At 39.0% G+C, this 19254-nt stretch overlaps 1 protein-coding gene across 1 annotated transcript; it reads left to right on the top strand.

Moving 5' to 3' along the window:
* Window positions 1-9764: 9764 nt before the first annotated feature.
* stk33 (serine/threonine kinase 33) lies at window positions 9765-16932 on the top strand (the record flags this gene model as incomplete). The annotated part of the gene is made up of 12 exons (XM_079284295.1): window positions 9765-9845; window positions 10376-10489; window positions 10639-10743; window positions 10913-11051; window positions 12592-12677; window positions 12996-13083; window positions 13921-13996; window positions 14084-14196; window positions 14376-14461; window positions 14548-14620; window positions 15170-15327; window positions 16106-16932. 12 exons carry the CDS (start codon window positions 9765-9767, stop codon window positions 16271-16273), a joined length of 1287 nt encoding a protein of 428 aa, XP_079140421.1. The 3' UTR covers window positions 16274-16932.
* Window positions 16933-19254: the final 2322 nt, after the last annotated feature.

The raw sequence follows: 19254 nt of genomic DNA on the forward strand, positions 1-19254 counted from the left end.
TGAGAGCATAGATAGAAATGTATCGTATTGACTTCACTAAGACATTCGGATTTCCTTGGAAAGAAGTGACTGAATGAATGTGTCCGCTGAAGCTAACGGGATGATTTCCAACCTTTAGCTGAGAGGAAATTGATGTGATCTCGTGTGGATCTACTGGGCATTGTTATGTTGTAAAATAATAAGCACTCAACTAATGTTCAGACTTTTAGTTTTTAGTCTTCACTTTTACCTAAGTAACAAAGTTTCATTGCAAAATTATTTATGAAATTTAAAGTGACATATTGACAAATATAATGTAATATATCCAACATCATTCAATTGCAAGGAAGGATTCCATATGCATTTTGTAATGCATGCGAGTATTGTGCTGTCTTCAAAAACATTTAACAAAATGCAATGACAATAAAATAAAATAATGCAAAACTGTAAATTCGTTTTATACTCAGATGTATAATGTATGGACAAATATGATACTTTTATGAAAAGTTGCATTATTTGTTATGTTCAGCAACATATTACAAATACTGTGTTTGATATATTCCACAACCCGGTTGAGATATGTTGTATTATTAAAAGTACGTCAATATATGAAATGTGCTTTTTCCTCTGCATCTTGGCATAGAGGTGAGCAACAAAAGGATCCATGCACACTGTTGCAAGTCTTTTTAAACAAATGCCAAATTTCAAAACTCTGTTTCGTTGTTACTCTCAGATTGTCCCCAGCTGTTCCGGTGAGATTCCTGCCTAAACATTATGGAGTAATCCCTCCAGTGCCAGCATGTAGATGTATTCATGAAACCACTATTTTTTTAAATGTCGAAGAAAGGCACTTCATTACTGCTCTCATGCGTTTCCCAATGTGTTTCTGTTGGCCTCGCCTATTATGTTCATCGATCTAAGGTGAGTCAACAAAACCTTGTTTTCAGTCTGTGTCATATGTGTTTTAAATCAGCGATGTGCACATTTTACCATCACAAAGTGTTTATCTTGCAGGCTGGATGATTGCAATAGAATTACAGTTTGCAGAGGGGGTTTTATGTTTCGAACCTCTTCACTTCTGCTCTAAATTAATTGGTTTGTTTTCCCCCTATGTGTAATCATGCACCACATTGATTAAAGTAATAATTGTCCCATAGTTTGACTAAACTGGCATCATGCTGTGATCATTGCCTCTCATGAGAAAGCTTTGCACATTTGCATTCAATGTGTTTAACTCTCCACTTGTTCATCGGTTAAGACTTGATTAATAGCATATCCTACTCATTATATAAAACATATTTTGACTTGTTTCTTTGCAGATTCATTATTCCATGAAGGATGTCCATTGATGGCAGACAGTTCAACTTGGTTATATTTGATCCATGTTCACAGGCAAAAACAACATGTTTTAATCATAAAAGGATGTGTTATATTAGTTTAGGTGATGCATTGTGGTTATTGTCTTCTGTACCATACAAAATATACCAAATGTTACCGAGATATTCATAATAGTAGCCTGCAGCTGTAGTAATCGCTCAGCCTTTAAAGGTTTTTGTTGCAACTATTGCGACAGCAGAATACGTTTACTGGGGGCACACATGGTTTGCTTCACCACCAAAGTTTTTACTTTTATTGGCTGCAAAACTCTCAAAAGAGTCTCACATAAAAGTATCTCAGTGACACTGTTGCCATACTGTGTGCGGTGGAAAGAAAATCTCTTTAACCTCTCTGAGAAATAATCACGATGGAACTTCTTAAAGTACTAAAAACATATTTAATGAACAGACACTTCAATAATAATTCAGCTGAATGGATAGAGTTCTTTCCCCACGGATGGTTCGGAGATCTAACAACAATAAAAAGACAAAGCAGAGTATGTATGCGCGTTATCTTGTCTCCTCTCTCTTCACCCCCCCCTCCCCCTCACAGATGTTGTCGGCCGCTTCACCCACCAAGGCCAGGTTCCCAGCCTTTTCGTGGGAACAGGGTTAGGCTGGTATATGCAGGTTTAAGTGAGACAAGTTATAACTAAAAGAACCATATGATACATTTCCACCACACTGTGACGTAGCTAATTTACTCTCTTTTGGCAACCTTCTTGTTTGTCTGAGCAAATATTTTACCAGGATTTTCGCAGCTTTCTGCAATAGGTTGATGAAGAAGCATCTTATGATGAAATCTTTTCATGGCTTCTGTAGTCAGATCAGTTAATAAATGTGCTGCGTTTGATCTCTGCATCCACCTTTGCTGTGTCAGAGTGGAAGCAGCAGGTGTATCCTGTGGGAGCATGTGAACCGGCCAGATGGATTTGTGGTGGTGCACACCATCACTGACCGACTGTCCTTCCTCCACGCCACAAGCATCCTGCCGCAGATCAAAGAGAGTTGTAAGGGGTGAGTGACCGTATAGTCTGCTGGGAATGAAGCCGAGATGAGGGATTTACTTTGATGAGCTAATGAGTCCCATTCCTGACATGAATGTGTGTGGACCTATCGGGGTGAGGATCAACACGGTATGCTGCGAGTTAAGGACTGCATTCCAACACGCTGTACTGGGATGAGCAGAGGTTTCCCTGTATGAAGCACAGTTTGACTTTGTAGACAAACAGAATCAATATGAACCCAAGCACACTGGGCTAAGGACATTTTATATTTTGGATTCATACTAGTACTGGAACCTCAGAGCTCCTCCAAGTTAATTAACTGGGTAAATAATCCCTTTAATTTAAAACAGTAAAGGAGATCTGTGCCTTTTTATGCACGACATTAGCTGTGCTTCGCAGAAACCATTTCATGACATGAGTAGTTCTCCAGCTGATACTAAGTGAAAACCAACAGCAATCATTCAATATCTACAAAATAGCTGACATGACGCACTGTCTCGTCAAGGCAAGTGCCCACAGTATACTTTCCAGGGGCCGATCCTTGGCTCAGGATGACTGTGCCAAGCTCTCAGAGGAGAGCTACTTTGAAATCTAACTTCTTTACTAAACTGATTTGTCATGTGATGGAGAACCTTAAGCACCTTGCAGACCGCAGACGATACAGTGGCTCCAAACCCATAGACACACTCATCAATAACGTCTCTGGTAAAGGCGGAAGTCTGTCTAATGGCGGAAATCAGTGGTCATAATGTCTGTAACTAAACATACGTATTGTCTGGATACTCCAGGCATTTTCTTTCGCTCAACAAATACATAAACATATTCTACATTTGCATGTCAAAATACCAGTGACCAATGATGCATCATTTCAACTTTCAACTTTATTTTTGTCCCCTCAGGGCAATTGATTTTACAGCAAGGCATATTACAATATATGAATGAACATAGACATGCAGTACAGCAAGGGGGAGGGGAGGCGTCCTGAATGAAGTGGACTAGAAGTCCAGCAAATTATTGAATCAAACAGTGGACACTGTAGGTGGGGGTCAAAGGTCAATGATTTCACAGCATGTAAAATATCTCTGTTGTAATTAAATTTCTCAAAAGTCAGGGTTTGAGGAAAAAATGTTGACTTTATGGTGTACTTTATTTTTCTGCTGATTTTGTTTGATGATATAAAATAGGTGGGAGGTGGTCTGCTGTCATTTTGCAGTTGGTAGCTGAATTACAGTATGCAACATGCTTTGTGTCTTAATGTAGAGACAATCTGAAAGCTGCATCCAACAGACCTCCTGAAAAGCAGATGTTAGTCTAGACCTAATTAAAATATGCTTTTCTAGGGTGCAGTTAAATGTCATGCAAAGATCACAATTCAGGCAGCCCAAATAGGATTTAATGTTAACATTTACAGAGCCCACCTTCCACTAATCTCTTTAAATTGCATGCAAACAGCTCAATTGTAACCTAAACAGAGCTGAACTAACTCAGTTTAACTGTTTTCAGTAGGTTAATCAAGAACATTAAAGCAGCATTAAAAAAAATAAAAATATAGCTGCCGTTCTGAGTTTGGATAAGGAATTGTTGACAAAGACATTTCAATTGTGCGTATAAACAGTGCAGTAGGTGTGATGTTACAATGAATGTGAGTCTATATTTTCTTGGACGTGCAGAAAAAATGATCTTGGACCATGATTGTAGATAAGGTCATCAAACAAAGCTTTTGTATCCCAATAAGGGACATTTGGGTGGTCAAGGTGCAGAAGCACACAACATGGCCATGCACAGGCTAATGTCGAGAGTCAGCAGTATCTATGTCTTGGTCAAATATCTCACAGCATACAGTAATAGAAAGGATTTCTTTACGTTTGCTCCCATCGTGGCCTTGCTCATAGGAATACATTTTCAAGTAATTTATGATGTGATCTCGTAATCTTCCCAGTTGATGAAATGCAAAATACTTCAAAGTTTTGACTCTCTAATGCTATCTTCATCCTAACAGACAACTGTGGTTGAAATGTTCCAAAATGAATTGTGAAGAATTTGACAACTCACACGAAACACTACAGTTTCGTCCACTAGATGGTGACTACGGACCAAAGAAAATCCAGGGTACCTCACAGAAAACTGGTTTCCCAGAATCTATGGTTACTGCGCACGTTGTAAATCTGTGAAAATCGTGGGCGCACCTTTCGCGTCCTTCCCACCACCAAGTCGGCTTCACGTTGGTCGACACATACTCGAGCCACAAGGGGCGCTGCAAACCCCTGAATTAAGAGTTGCCCTGTTCATTCATTAGTGGAATTTTGTCCCTCTTCGCTTCCCGTAGTCACTCACTGAAAAAGTTTGTGTATTGGTGAAGACCAACCCGCTGAATGAAAATGCTCTACTTCAAGAGGTAAGGAGCGTCTGTTCAATCTCCTAACGTGAGCTCTCACACTATTACCACCATGGTAAATGTATACATGTGTATCATCTTCAGACGTTTCTGCACCGTCAGCTCGTGCAACGTCATGTTTCGTTGCCATGACAACGTGTGTATTGGAGGTTTGGGGGGGGGGGGGATGCTACTGCTACTGCTACTGCTACTGCTACTGCCAGTAGCAGTAACAGTAGCACCCCCCCCCCCCAAACCCCCAATACACACTGATAAAGTACCAGTAGTACCAGTTAACCAGTTAACCAGGCTGAGCCCAGTAGTACTGGTACTTTATCGTTTCCTTAAATTGATTACCCAGACTTCAAGTTTACTGCACTATTATATGCATTAAGAAGAGTATCCTTAACGTGTTCAAGTTATGCTTATGCTTCAAGCATGTAACTTATACACCGAGTTACGTTAATAGTTACGTCACCCCCGATTGAAAAAGTACTAAATTAGATTTATTGAGTTAAAGCCTCAATGTTATTTGGTCATAAAGATGATGTTGTCCTGCGTCTTCTGTCCTAGCTAACTGGTTAAAAACATGTTTAGTAAGGAGTGTCAACGTTGGGCAATGAATGATTTATAACAGAAGGTCTGTGTACTGATATGAACTTCTCTCTCCGGGTTGTCATTGAAATGAATTTGTTCTTGTTTTTTTTTTTTTGCTACGGCCTACATTTTCTCTCACAGATGTATGCCCTCACAGCTTCCCAAGGCTGAGCCCAGCATAGGGCAGAGATTAGCTTTAACCAGGATTAAACCAATGAGAAAATTTGAATTTGTTGGCCCTTATCTCCGAGCAACATGTGGAGTGCTCAGAGCAAAATGGCAGAATTTGATCATTTACTTCCTTTTGGCAAAAGCATGTTTTCTTTCCAATAGACTTATCAAATATGAACATTGGAGACAGAGGGGATTCTGGGAGCAGCAGCATGCTTTACTTGTTTGCTGAGTGTAGGAATAGCAATTTAAAGAACCTCCTTTTTTTTTGTCCATCAGCTGTCTATTATGTTTTGTTCACAGCTCTTTAGTGAGTGTTGTATGCTTAAATGGCTTAAGGTTGAAAGGTTCTCGGTATATTACATTTAGACCACAAGCCTTGATAATCTCTCTGCATAATATTATGAGTCACCTCATAACTTAGTGAAGTAGATGGGCTCTATATTTGCATTCTAAACATGCAATTTCTTGCCTCATCAGGTAATGTAATTCCACGCTTCATTAGGACTGTGAAGTTTATCATTTGTCATCAAAGCCAAGCTGTCAATAAATGATTAAGTTTCACATGAGGAAAATGTAATATTTGGGCTCAAGCAAAACGGATAGCAGTGTACATTTTAATTGCAGTAAGTAAGATTCTGTTTTTGTTTGATTTTCAGGCTATATTTTAGAGGCTGCTTGTTACAGCCTGAGGCACCATCATTAGAAGCTGCTTAAACCTAATTTATTCTGCTATTTATTCCATTAAAGAAATCAAAGGCGCTGTACAATAATTGAAATTTGCATTATCTTGATGGTGTGGTTGAGACTGAAAAGAGGTAACCGTTTTGACACAGCAGCACATTTCTTTCTGGGGACACATCACTGCTGACTTTTGATATGCTGCAGTTATTCTTCTGGAAACTGGCACTTATAAATGGCTGCAAATCATGATTATTTCCACCATTGATTATTGAGTTGAATCTTTTCGTGATTAACCGTTCAGTGTCTAAAGTATCAGGGAAAAAAAGTGATAAATGTGGCGACTAGACACAGTCCGCGGTATATGAAGCATTGCACATAGACAGACGTCATACATTGACAGACATATCGCACAATAAATGATAATTACGGTATTACTGGATCGGCAGAACAAAGTGGATATTTAAGCACATGACACAAAGATGCAGACGTGTATATATTCAAAGTTAGGAGGCAGCATTCCGAGACCTTATTGCAGATGGGAAAAGCCGCTCATGAAACAAGATGTTTTGACCTACAGGGCAGAAAATCCTTGATTAATTTTACGTCGATTAACTCGTTGATGAATTGACAAATATTTTCAGCATCTCTTGTGTTGTGCTACCCACAGATACCCCGCCCTACTTGCAATAGCCCTTAAAACTAGTTGATCAGCAGCAGTATTACTGTATTGCTGTACGACATTGTCAGGATTGTGTTAGGTCTGTTCAGAAGTCTATAGTATTATAATAGTAGTGTATAAAATAACACTGCAGCCTCTCTAGGCTAGTAGCAGTCGTATTGGCTTTAAGGACGGGAGAAAGAAAATACATATTACGTTGAGTTAATGAAAGACAAGCAGGTTTAAGGGAAGAAAGGTTACACAAGATCAGAGTCATCCATTGTATGTCCTCTCTTTGTTCCAAAGTGACATTGATCCCCCACTCTCCCAGTCATTAGGCACGACGTATATTTGTTCACTGGGTACTCAGTAGTGTAAATAAACACAAATTGCTGTCTGACAGAATGATGGGGAGATGAGGCAAGTATGGGCTTGACTTGTGATGAACCGGCGGCTCTAATTACTTCCTGTTGAAACTGGAGATGAGGCAAACTCAACGTAAAAGGTGGACCACAGCCTTTGTTTCCTTTGGGTTGGGGTGTGTTCTGATGTTTACTTGTCTTTCAGTGTGTCTGTGTGTGTGTGAACAAAGACCTTTATGTTTTGACATTGTTCAGTTGTGCTGTCTTCTGTTATTTAATCATTACTTGACATCGTTAATAATTAAGTTTTCATTCATGGGTTGATCCTCCATCTATGGGGAGATGGAAAGAAAAGATTCATACACAGAATACTTTAACGTTTTTAAATTTCACATTATTACTACCGATGTACCAGGTACCTGGTACGATAACTTAGGCTTAATGGAAGACATTTTAGAGGAACCGGAAGCAAAGGGGCACAATTCTTACCAACCACTGAGATTTTATTTCCAGCAATTTGGTGATGCAAAAAACACACTTGGCCAAGTTGCAAGCTGGGATAGAATCTTGTCCTTGTCACTACATTAGCAATTTCTTGAGTGTTGTTTGGGTCAGCTTCACCGAGAGTGGTGGAAACTGGGAGGAACCTGCCCTCTTGGTGAAGTTCGTTAATGGCGGGGGAAAATATCTGATAGCTTTTCTCAGTTGCATTTACAATTTCCAAGATTTTTTTTAACTTGACAGTAGCAGCAAATGCACCTCTGTATATCAGTATTGATCAGGGTTCAAATGCAATAATTCACGGGTGCATTTGGACGCCAAGTCTGATCTTGTCTGGGTTAGTTGTCTTCCTCCGGCCCACGAAGTCTTCTGTTAGTGTTTGTGTGCAAGCTGCAGTGTTAACAGACACAAGTAATATAGGGTAATATATTTTGTGTTTTGACCTGCAGTTTGATCTGTGGTGTTAGAAACACAGCTCCATGAATTGCAGATAGACAACCCCAAGCGTAAAGCAATTCAAAACCTGTGTCTGTTACTGACCCTTTCTAAGATCAGACTTCTCCCCCTGACCTGACCCTGCTATCCAATTTCCTTTGCACCTTTTAACTGGGGCTAATGACCAGACACCTCTGTCCTGGAGACACCTGAGGTGTGAGGACCCTCCTCCAGTCACTTCAAGTCCCCAGTGATACACTCATCACATGCCTCTGTCTTCCACAAATGAGCGGTGATTGAGGTGATTGGAATTTCCAGAAGCTGTCACAACCGTTTTGATTGGAAAATAGACATTAGATAATGGGAGAGACAGGCCTGTTATGGGAGCCCTGTCAGGGCTAAAATAATGCATCAGCCTGAAGAGGTTAAAGACACCGCTTCCTTGTTAATAATTAATTGCTGTGCATGTGGTGGATCCACTTCATAGCTCCCAGTCATCACTTAATAATTGCTTTACATTTAATGTTGCTTTAGAGACAAATTGTGCTTAAAGTTAATATGGGCCTGGACTGAGACAGAAGTTTGGTCATAAACCAAAACAATTGACACGTTAGACGAGGGTAAGTAAATATTCAGTGATTCTGTACACAAGTGTAGATTTCTTGAATTAACTTCGTGAGCTGTTTTTTAAACTGTCCTCAGCACGAGTAAAATAAGCTTCAGCAACACTTTACAATAACTACACACTATGAAGCATTAGTTAAGTATAAGTAAACAATTAATTCATCATTTATAAAACATTGTTCCTCCATTAACTCATTAGTGTGCAATTCACAACAGTTATAAATGTTTTATTCTTGATTAATAAGCATAATAATGAATCATCTACAACTCCTTAATAATTGGTTTGTAATCTATGTAATACTTCATTTACAAATGGGGAAGCCATCATTTATAAAGTATGAAAACACAATCACGAAACACATAACAGACAAGCTTATTAATCAAGAATAAAACATTTATAACTGTTGTTATGAACTGCATACTAATGAGTTAATGTAGAAACAATGCTTTATAAATGATGAATTCATTGTTTACTCATACTTAACTAATGCTGCATAGTGTGTAGTTATTATAAAGTGTTACATAAGAAGCTTCAATCAAAGGTTGTTGACGTCTTAACTCTGTTTCAAAACTAGCAGGGATGATTGCTTGTATTAATGAATGTTAGGCTGTAATACATTTTGAGATAATACTTGAAATACATTGAAAACAATACTGTTAATTATGATTTCATGATTTTAATTATAACTGTTTATCAATAATGAATATAAAATGATAGTCATATCTGTTGCACCACAACAATATTCACAAAAGTGTTTTGTTCTTTAATAATCACAACATTTTAAGAAGTCCCTCTCCCTGACTGCATTTGTGAACATATCTTTTAGGATAGCTAATCAAAGAAATGCAGTTATTATTTGAGCAGATTTTAATATTTTTTTTTTATGGACAACCTGTCATGCTATGGCCTGACAAGCCATTTCAGAGGGATAATGACTGCCCTCTTCTTCCATCTCTAGATGACACACGTCTTTCGTGAGCGGATTAGGCATTAACATGGTGTCCACTCAGACCGGCAGGGACACACTGGAGAGGAATGTGCCGTTAATACGCCTGGAGAATGATGCTGACCTGAGGGTATGACAAGCTTCTTTACACGATTCCACTGCAGTCACATGTTGTGCTGAGGGCCACCACTGAATAAGTCACACAGACTCACTAGTGACCTCTATGGTACACTCTTATCTGCACCAGAAGTGGATCAAACTTCACTTTGCTGCTGTATGGCCCCTCTTCATTGGGGAATTTTAATGCTTCCTGCGCCAAATCCAAAAGCAGCCAGTGCTCAGCCTTCCATGCACACAGATAATGATCAAGTTAATTAGACCTGAGATTGAACGAGCTGCAGCAGCAACTTAATCATTTGTAACTTGATTAGAAATACTATATTCTGCACCGCCAGAGACCTGAAAATGTTCCCTTTTTTCAGAGAGCTTGAAATTAGGATGCGCTTTGGAATTCAGGTCTTGAGTTAAGACATAATGTTTTTGTAATTCAAAACAGTGAAATGATCCTAAAGTCTGAAACACAAGGCAAATCCTCTGCTGTCTGACAGTGAGCAGGTGTGTATTACACATGTATTACTGCTCTCTTCCTTACCCCCACAGGACATCTATGAATTTGGAAGGAAATTGGGTCAAGGTAGCTTTGGAGTTGTTTATGAAGCCACCCATATTGAGACACAGACTAAATGGGCTATTAAGGAGGTTTCCAGACCAGCGGTGAGTGCATTTGGCATCCCTCTGGGAGGCCTGTTTTTTTACTGTGATAGAAGTTGCACTAATAAGAGAGTTTAATATTTTGAGAGAAACAAATGGTCACGACCAGACTGAAACTCCTTCAGTTATGATTTAACTTTCTGTCACTTCAGGCAGGAAGTTCGAAAGCCAAGATGTTGGGGCATGAAATAGACATTCTCAAACAAATGAATCATGCTCATATAATACAGCTCCAGGAAGTGTACCACACGGCTAAGGTGAGCAATGCTAACCTTTTTAAGTCACAAACTCAAAGTAAGCCTAATTGAGAGAGTGGGCTACATGTGTAACGCAGGTCATGACATATATGATATGACACATCATAATCTATTACTGTGTCTGCATGAATGTTATTTATTCAGATGCATTTTCTCTGCTTGTTTCTAGATGACTTATTTGGTTGTTGACCTCTGCGTTGGAGGGGATCTGAAGCAGCTGTTGCAGCGGAAGAAGTTCCTTACAGAGGACGAGACCAGGCAGGTCATCTGTAGCTTAGCCGACGCTGTTAGCTACCTTCACAAAAGAGGTAATGTCCTTCTACAGATAAACATCTTGAGAGTGTTACAAGTCATCCTTTAACGCTAGCTGAAGATCCAGTTTTTGATGACTTGGGTGATTGAAGTCCTCACCTTGCTCCTCCCCGAAATTACATCACACATGAAATGTGTAACCAGAAGACAATTGAAACAATGCTGTTGTTGAGTTACTTCATATTCATATGGCTGTGAATCAGGAGGCAGTGTGGGTCGTCCGCTAACCGGAAGATCGGTGGTTTGATCCCTGGCTCTTGCTCGATGTGTAAAAAGGTAAAAAACATGGCGCACTGAATGTGGAATAATACTTTCACGATGGACATTTTGAGACTGGTTATTGGTCCCTCATCCCAGGGTGGTTCCCCGTTATTAATAATATAACAATGCTATTGATAATAATTATTTTAATAATATCAGCCACGCTGATTAATAGTGTGTTTTTACATGGAAAGTCCCTCTGTGCTGGTGTCCCTCACCTTTATGGAAACTAATAATACTAATGAGGAAGAGGTGGTTTTGAACTTGGGAGGCAGAACCCTTGTGTTTTCTCAGATTATCAAATTATCAAAGTCCTTTGTCACATTCAGGCGTTAGTTTTTGGAGCTTTACTTCGGCTCAGCTGTGATTTGAGCTTTAATGCTAACACATCCTGGCAACAACATGGTCCATTTTGCATGTACATGTAACTACACTGCGAATCCAATTGTTTATTTCGGTGAGCGAGGGAAGAATACTGAAATATAATACACCAAAAATGATGTTATAGTTGGTAAACAGTGTTTTATTAAATAATCAAAGAAAATGCAGATGTAGAGTGTTCTAGAATGGGTTATTGTAAGTTTACAGTATATATACTTTACTAAATACAGACATTTCTGAATATGAAATTGAGAGTTCAGCTGTCAGCAAGCAGTCGAAAAAAGGTATCATTAAACAAAACATGTCTTAAATGGATGAAGGGAAAGAAAGAGAACAGTTTCAGGTGTTTGTTTTGTGAACACCAGTTGGTCTAACTTACCTTTCACACCCCATCAACACTGTTGCGTGTTATAATTGGTTGTTTCAAACAGTGCAGTGAAAAGGACTGCCCAGGGCAAATTGTATTATTCCTCCTGCCTGCTCTCACTCCACCAAGTTGTGTTAACGAGGCCGTTCAGCCTGGCCTACTGTAAGCAAGGTAAACCCATCACTGTGACCGTGTGTGCAAAACATTGTTTCTTCTACTGACTGACATTAGCAAATCATGTTGCACACTGGTCGCAGACTTCATTTATTTTTTCTTCAGAGCTATGGTTGTCATTGATGATATACCTTTGAATCGTTTTGGTATTTAATTGATTAAAATCAGCAACACGGTGACAACTGCAGAGATGTGTGATACTCGCTGTGAGCAGCCCCCTTTCGATCCCTTGCTTTTATAAGAATATTGATATGAATATTGATAACGACAGCTAATTGTCACACATATCTATGTTAAAAAGGTATTCAAAGCCGTTATGTCTTTGTAAAACCTTTCCTCCTCCCATCTTACAGACATCGTGCATCGGGACTTGAAACTTGAGAACATTCTTGTGAAGAATGAGCTCGATAAGGATGATAATGGCAGAATTAATATCAAGGTAAGATGGTGACTCAAACTGTGAAGCTTTCCATTACTCCTTCTTATCCATTCTCAGTCAGACTGAGTATAAGCCTCTGATGGACTCTGTTTCTTCGCCCACTACCTCGTTATGACAGACTCCTTCTGCTCCTTTATAGTCTAAGAGTGGTCCTGTACAGCCTTAACAGCTATGTTGCTATTCATGTCAATCGTCAAGGATGCTCAAGCTGCAGCCTTGTTTTCCTGACCAAAGCACCTTTTAACAGATAATTGACGATGAGTCAGCACATCTAAATCATGTTTATTTGTATCGCCTTAAGTGCTTTTCTTTACCTAGGTGACAGACTTTGGATTATCGGTGAAGACAAGTGGTGTAGGGATTGGAAACATAATGACGGAGGCCTGTGGGACTCTTATCTATATGGGTATGACACCTATATCTCCTTCAACATGCGAGTAGTACACAGGGATAGAGCTCTAAGTTTGAATTAGTGGTGTCGCATTTTTGCCATCTGCCATAGTACCTTTTTTGTTCTACCAAAGTTTAAAATTTTATATTCCATACAAAGTGTTTTTTTAAGTTTGTAAGAAGTGAGTGTAATTCTATTTTTGCATGTGGAATGTATCAGGTATATTTTATATTTATATGTGAAGGTACTCTGCTAAGCTTGGTGCTATGGAGCGATGCTTTTTCATGAGCAGGTCCCTGTTTTGTTTGCATCTTGTGCTCTACAAGCAAGCCCACATTACTGCAGAGTGAAGAGTGTGGTATTACAATTGTGTAGTGCAGGCAAGCTACAATATGACATCGCTCGGTTTAATGCTAGTAAGGTGACCGTGGCTAAGTGGAGAGCAGAAGACTGCTAGACGATTAACATGGTTATAAGCAATCTAGGGGTCAAAGTTTAAAAAACAAATAGGCTTTGTGAATGTTTTACTATGGAAAAGCATTACACACGGTTTGGCCTTAAGGATACACTCAATGTGTTGGTTGTAAAAACACAGACTCTAAACATTTTTACTTTGCATTGCTACTTTTTACTGCTCATTACTGCCCCAGCTACGGATAGGCATTACTTCCCTATCACATCCTTTGCTTGTGATGTGCGAGGGTGTCCTTGTCAGTGTACTGATGAACATGGTACTAATAATATGTCAAAATAGTGGTCACAAACTATTTGAACTAGTAGTTTTAAGCTCCCTCATTTGCATTTCTAAGACGAAACAAAAGGAAAACATTTGTGTGTGCATGTGCATTTCAGCACCTGAAGTGATGAGTGGTCGTCGTTACACCCACTGGTGTGATGTGTGGAGCATAGGAGTCGTTATGTACATTTTGTAAGTAGACACACATATACTATATGTACATGTACATACATGCCTACATACTGTGAATACATGTGTCTGAGCTGTGTGTCCCTGTAGGCTGTGTGGGAAGCCTCCGTTTGTGACCAAAACAAAAGAAGACCTACTTAAGAAGATTATGAGCAAAGAAGTCAAATTTACTCAGCTCATCTGGGCCACAGTCAGTGATGCAGGTGACACTTAATAAGACATTAATTCTAAATGTAATCCTGAAAAAAAAGGATCAATTGTTTGATATCAAGTGAAGGAATTCATTGCTTCATTGACATGTAGTACAGGATGTTGCAATGCAGTTTTACTGTTCAGATCGTTACTGACGAGCTCACCGATTGGCTTGAGTCTGTCTCATCAGCAAAAAATATATTGACTTGCCTTCTGAAGGCGGACCCTGCCTACCGCATGTCCGCTAATCAGCTATTCGAAAACCCCTGGATTACAGTAAGGCAATGATTGTTCCAGCTGCTTTCATAACGTTCACCAAATGAGTCACACGAGAAGCTCTTACGGGGTGCTTTGTCCAACAGGGTGACACTAATGTGCCTGCTATGCCGTCCAATGCGCTGGAGATGATGAGCAACCACGTGGAACAGAAAGAGAGTAAGACAATGATTTAGATTTACCATTTTCAAATGACTAAATCCAGGTCATGGTAACTTGAATAGTCATTATTGTGCCAGCAATAACATACAACAAGATATTCTGGTTATGAATACAAAGGACGAAGTGGAGGCAAAGCAATTTTCATTGATATTAAGTTATTATTATTAGTTTGTTTGTGGTCTGTTTAACTCTGACATTTAACTGGTAACGTAGCATGAAGTGTTTGTATTGTTGCTGTTGTTTACCCGGAGACCTGCTGAACTGCTACAATAGTGTGTCCTGATATATAACTTCAACAGATAACAACCAACCAATCAGAAAAAAACAGGGATGGCTGTACCCAGTACCATTGGATATGTCAAAGTTACCAAAAAAGGTCAAAATAGTAAATGTCTACATACCAGCTACTGGTTGTAATATGTAAACATGAGGAATTTGATTATCGTACTGAGGAACAGAGAAGCAGGGGAAGGACGGAGGAGAAAGAGGAACAAAAGACACGTGAGGTTACTTGATGTTGATGTTTTTTTAAATCGTCCACAGTAGCAACACAGACTCTGGAGGACTTGTCCCTCACCTCTTCTGAGGGCACGCTGGACCCATCCTCGCTCCCCAGGGGTGCTTCAACGGAAACAGACGGCAAATGCTGGAGCCACGCTGAGGAAGACAGCAGCTTCTGCACAGCCTCCACATCCACCAAACCGGTATGTCTGTTTTGCACAGCTCAACATTTTGACCTCTGCTGCCTTTGTATGTTTTTGTATTCAGGACTCTAACTTAATACGGCTCCCAAATATTTTAAAGATGTCAAGTCTGTACTTATCTATTTAAGTACTGTTATTTCGGCTTACACATCACTTACCTCGTGGTCATTATCCTGTTTTTTAAATGAGACTTTCCTGTTAAGTAGATAATTTAGCACTTGCAGGAAAACCTTTTTTTTTCTTTTTTTTTTTAAAAGATGTTGATGTTTTTGCCCGTTATTCATAATAATCTTTTTAAAGAAAGTTATCCCTTTTTGATTTGTAGATGTCTTTCATGTAAATATTGAAGTGGTAATTAGGATTGGGAGTTTCATATTGTTAAAGAGACAGGTTTGAAACTGAACAAATTAAAACAGAATTATTTAAAAAATAAACTACCACTCTGCAGGTCAGCCCTTAGCTCCTATATAGATGGTCATAAACACCAGATAATCCCTTGTATCTTGGAATAAGACTAAAGAGAGTGGTGTCTTTTAATTGTACAGGTTTTGATCTAAATTAAAATTCTTTGTCATTTCAAAGACAGGCTTTCTAATTGAACTGCCTTTGTGCTTTCTTATTGCCACGCAAACTGCTTTTCATATTCAATGACCACTAGATGGTGCCAGATTGACCTATTACAGAAGATGGTAATGAAGGTGTTTCGATGCAGCTGTTTTAAAATGGATGTGATCGTTAATTCTGTAATGTAAGAAAACTATGAATCTTATCCCTGCAGTCTCATGCTGGGGTAAAACCTTCCACACAGCTGAGTGCAAAGCAGCACAGGCCTCAGGACAAGAAGGGTTTCAGTACGGGACAGAAACCAGCCTCTGAACTCGGTAAGGTGGCCGACCAGCGACCTTCTACCTCCAGTAAAAGTAGGACTGCCTCCCGCAAACTCTAAGACCAATACCCCTTCAGGTATTGGACAGTGAGAGAGAGAGCGAGAGAGAGAGAGAACATTAGTGAGAAAACAAAATGTGCACACAAGTTTTTCCCTCTTGTATGTTCACTTTCTTTTGCTTGGGCAAAGGAAGTGAACATACAAGAGAAAAAACTGGACTTCAATGGGAACTTGATATACACTTTATTTAATATAATTCTGTTTGTTTAATGTACTTCTGTGATTTAGCAGTAATGTGACTGAAACTGCCATGATTAGTGCAACCTTTTTGGGGGTGACCAGAGACTAAGCAGTGACAGCAGTGTCAAAAAAATGGGCCTCGTATGCAGGTATGAAAATCGTACAAGAAGTCCAAGACCACTGCAGCTGAGGGTCCAGCCTCAGCAGGGCCTCGTGCCAAAGAGAGGGGCCCAGGTCTGAGGTGTTACCCAGATGGGGCCAAACTGCTGGACAAGTGCTTACTGTTGCACAGCCAACTGTATGTCATCCAGTCCAAATACAGACTCATCATAGTTTTGTAATGGCCGGTATTCAGATTGAGTGAGTTTGTCATGACTTGTAGAATCTGATTGAAGGCCTTTATTATAAAGCAGCGTCCTAGAGTTAGTCAAGTAAAGAGAGAGTTACCCGGGAGATTTGAGCACAGCACAGCTAATTCCTTATCAACACCTGTTATTTAGTAGTTATTTGACTTACTACCTCGCAGCACATCTAGTCATTCAGCATGACATCTCTTCATTCTACACACTGTTAATGTTTGTCTTTTCCATATAGACATGATAAAATCTCTTATTTTGAAAGGGAATGTTCATTTATTACACTGGGAAAAACAAACTATTAGCTAGAGGTGCGGCATTTAATAATCTGGTCTAATATTTTCAACATCTAAACAGACATTTTTGTAAAAATAAATGTACAAATTGATTCCCACAAAATATGCATTTGTCAGAAATGTGTGATTACAAGTGTGTGTGTGTGTGTGTGTGTGTGTGTATGTGTGTGTGTATATATTAGGGGTGTAACGGTTCACAAAATTCACGGTTGGGTTCGGTACGATACAGTGGAGCCACGGTTCGGTACGTTTCGGTACAGTAGAAAACTATAAATGCCAGAGAAATGTACTTGATTTTAAAATATATTTATTCATTACAACTAATATCATAAAGTTATTCTTTGAACAATGATGGAACTATACCTGAGTGACCCATCTTCTGGGGTGTCTTCTTAGCAACACATAAGCATAAAAAACAAAAACTGCTCCTTAATGTTATGTAGTATTGTTACTTACATCTTGCAAAAGAGATTTTTAATCTCAATGGGACTACCTGGTTAAATAAAGGTTTAAAATATATATATATATATATATATTTTTATTTATTTTTTTTATTTTTTTATTATTCAAACGTATTCGGTTCGTCATGCGTACCGAACCGTGAGCCTCGTACCGAACGGTTCAATACGAATACGCGTACCGTTACACCCCTAGTGTATATACATATATACTTAATATGTGCCAAATATCACAAAATAATTTCCTTTTACATATTTCACTTTCAATAACATGTCAACATATTTCTTATTGTTTCCTAATTTAATGTTAAATTGCAGAGAATACTCATAAAGAGCACAGGATATTTTATTGGATATTATTTCAACGCCAAAGTGACCTCTCAATTCCAAAACGCCCAATATGCAGTGACTGCATCCACTCAGTGTCAAAACAGAAAACCCGTCACACAGGCTGGCTACGCTCCATCTGAATGCAGAGGATTGGGACTGAGAGCAGCCACGGGTCTAATCTCGTTTGGAGGCCATTGAAAGCAGTAGGAGCTACTTTGAGGGCACTGCCATTCAAGCACAGGTTTTTCCACTGTAGAGAGAATAATCCCCGGCATAGATACAACATTAAAGTAGTCAAGCATAACACACAGAGGCTGAATTTCAAATCCACCCATTTGCATCTTGAAGTGAATGAGTGCCAACAATGAGGCTTCTGTGCTTATGCACAGGCTCTGTGCTTTAGTGTGTCAATGTAGTGTGCATTTGTTCAAACTGTTTTCAAAATATATTTCTACATTGCAGGTAATTGTCTTAGATGTGGACACAGGTTGTTAGTTACCAAATTCATTCCAGGTAGACAAACTGACCTCGGGTGGTAGTTATGAACATAGTGAGTAGATATGTTTTTCACTGTCTTTTGTTCGATTTATTTTGAATAAAACAGACTATGAGAATGAACAAATGACATATGAATTATCCTTGATTCAAGCTGCTTGCCAAAAGACTGCAACAATCTTCAACATAATTGACATACTGTCTGCCTTTGGTTTACTCAGACTGGTATAAACAGCAGATGGAGCTGTAGTAAGTGTCTGAATTCATTTCCTGGAGTTAATCTGACAGGAGAGTGCTATCCCTAAAGCTTACTACCTAGTTTTGTGCATGAGGATGAGTAATTAGAATTGATTGCATGAGATACTGCCTGTTAATACTGTGATGTCCATGTAAGTTGTCACTGATGAATATGTTGTATGGTAATGTCTTCATGGTCCATTCAAACTGAATAAAATATGACATGTTCATTTTTGGGTGCTGTCTTATTCACAAAATGTGATTTTGTTGGTAGAGCATTTGATAAGTAAAACAACAATGATTTGTCTTAGTTAAACCTCTTTTCTCTTTAGACAACAGTCTGTATGGCAACTTTTTTTCGGAAGTGGAGATGGGATTTCAGCATATGGTCCTCATTGTCTCGTGCCAGACTTTTGATTAATTATAGGGGAAAATAAATTTAAAAGAATCTCCAAATTGGTTTGTGCAAGCAGAATATGACCGACCGCAGATGATGGTAGCGCTTGTTCATGACTCAGGGTGGAACAAATTTAAAGAGACTGAAATACTGCAAGAAAATATGGACGAATGTTTTCATCTATGATGACAGCAGGTTCAGTTGCTGTTAAAATACTGTCAGTTTGTATTGT

Source organism: Melanostigma gelatinosum (assembly GCF_949748355.1).
Source record: "Melanostigma gelatinosum genome assembly, chromosome: 2".
In the NCBI taxonomy this organism is placed as follows: Eukaryota; Metazoa; Chordata; class Actinopteri; order Perciformes; family Zoarcidae; genus Melanostigma; species Melanostigma gelatinosum.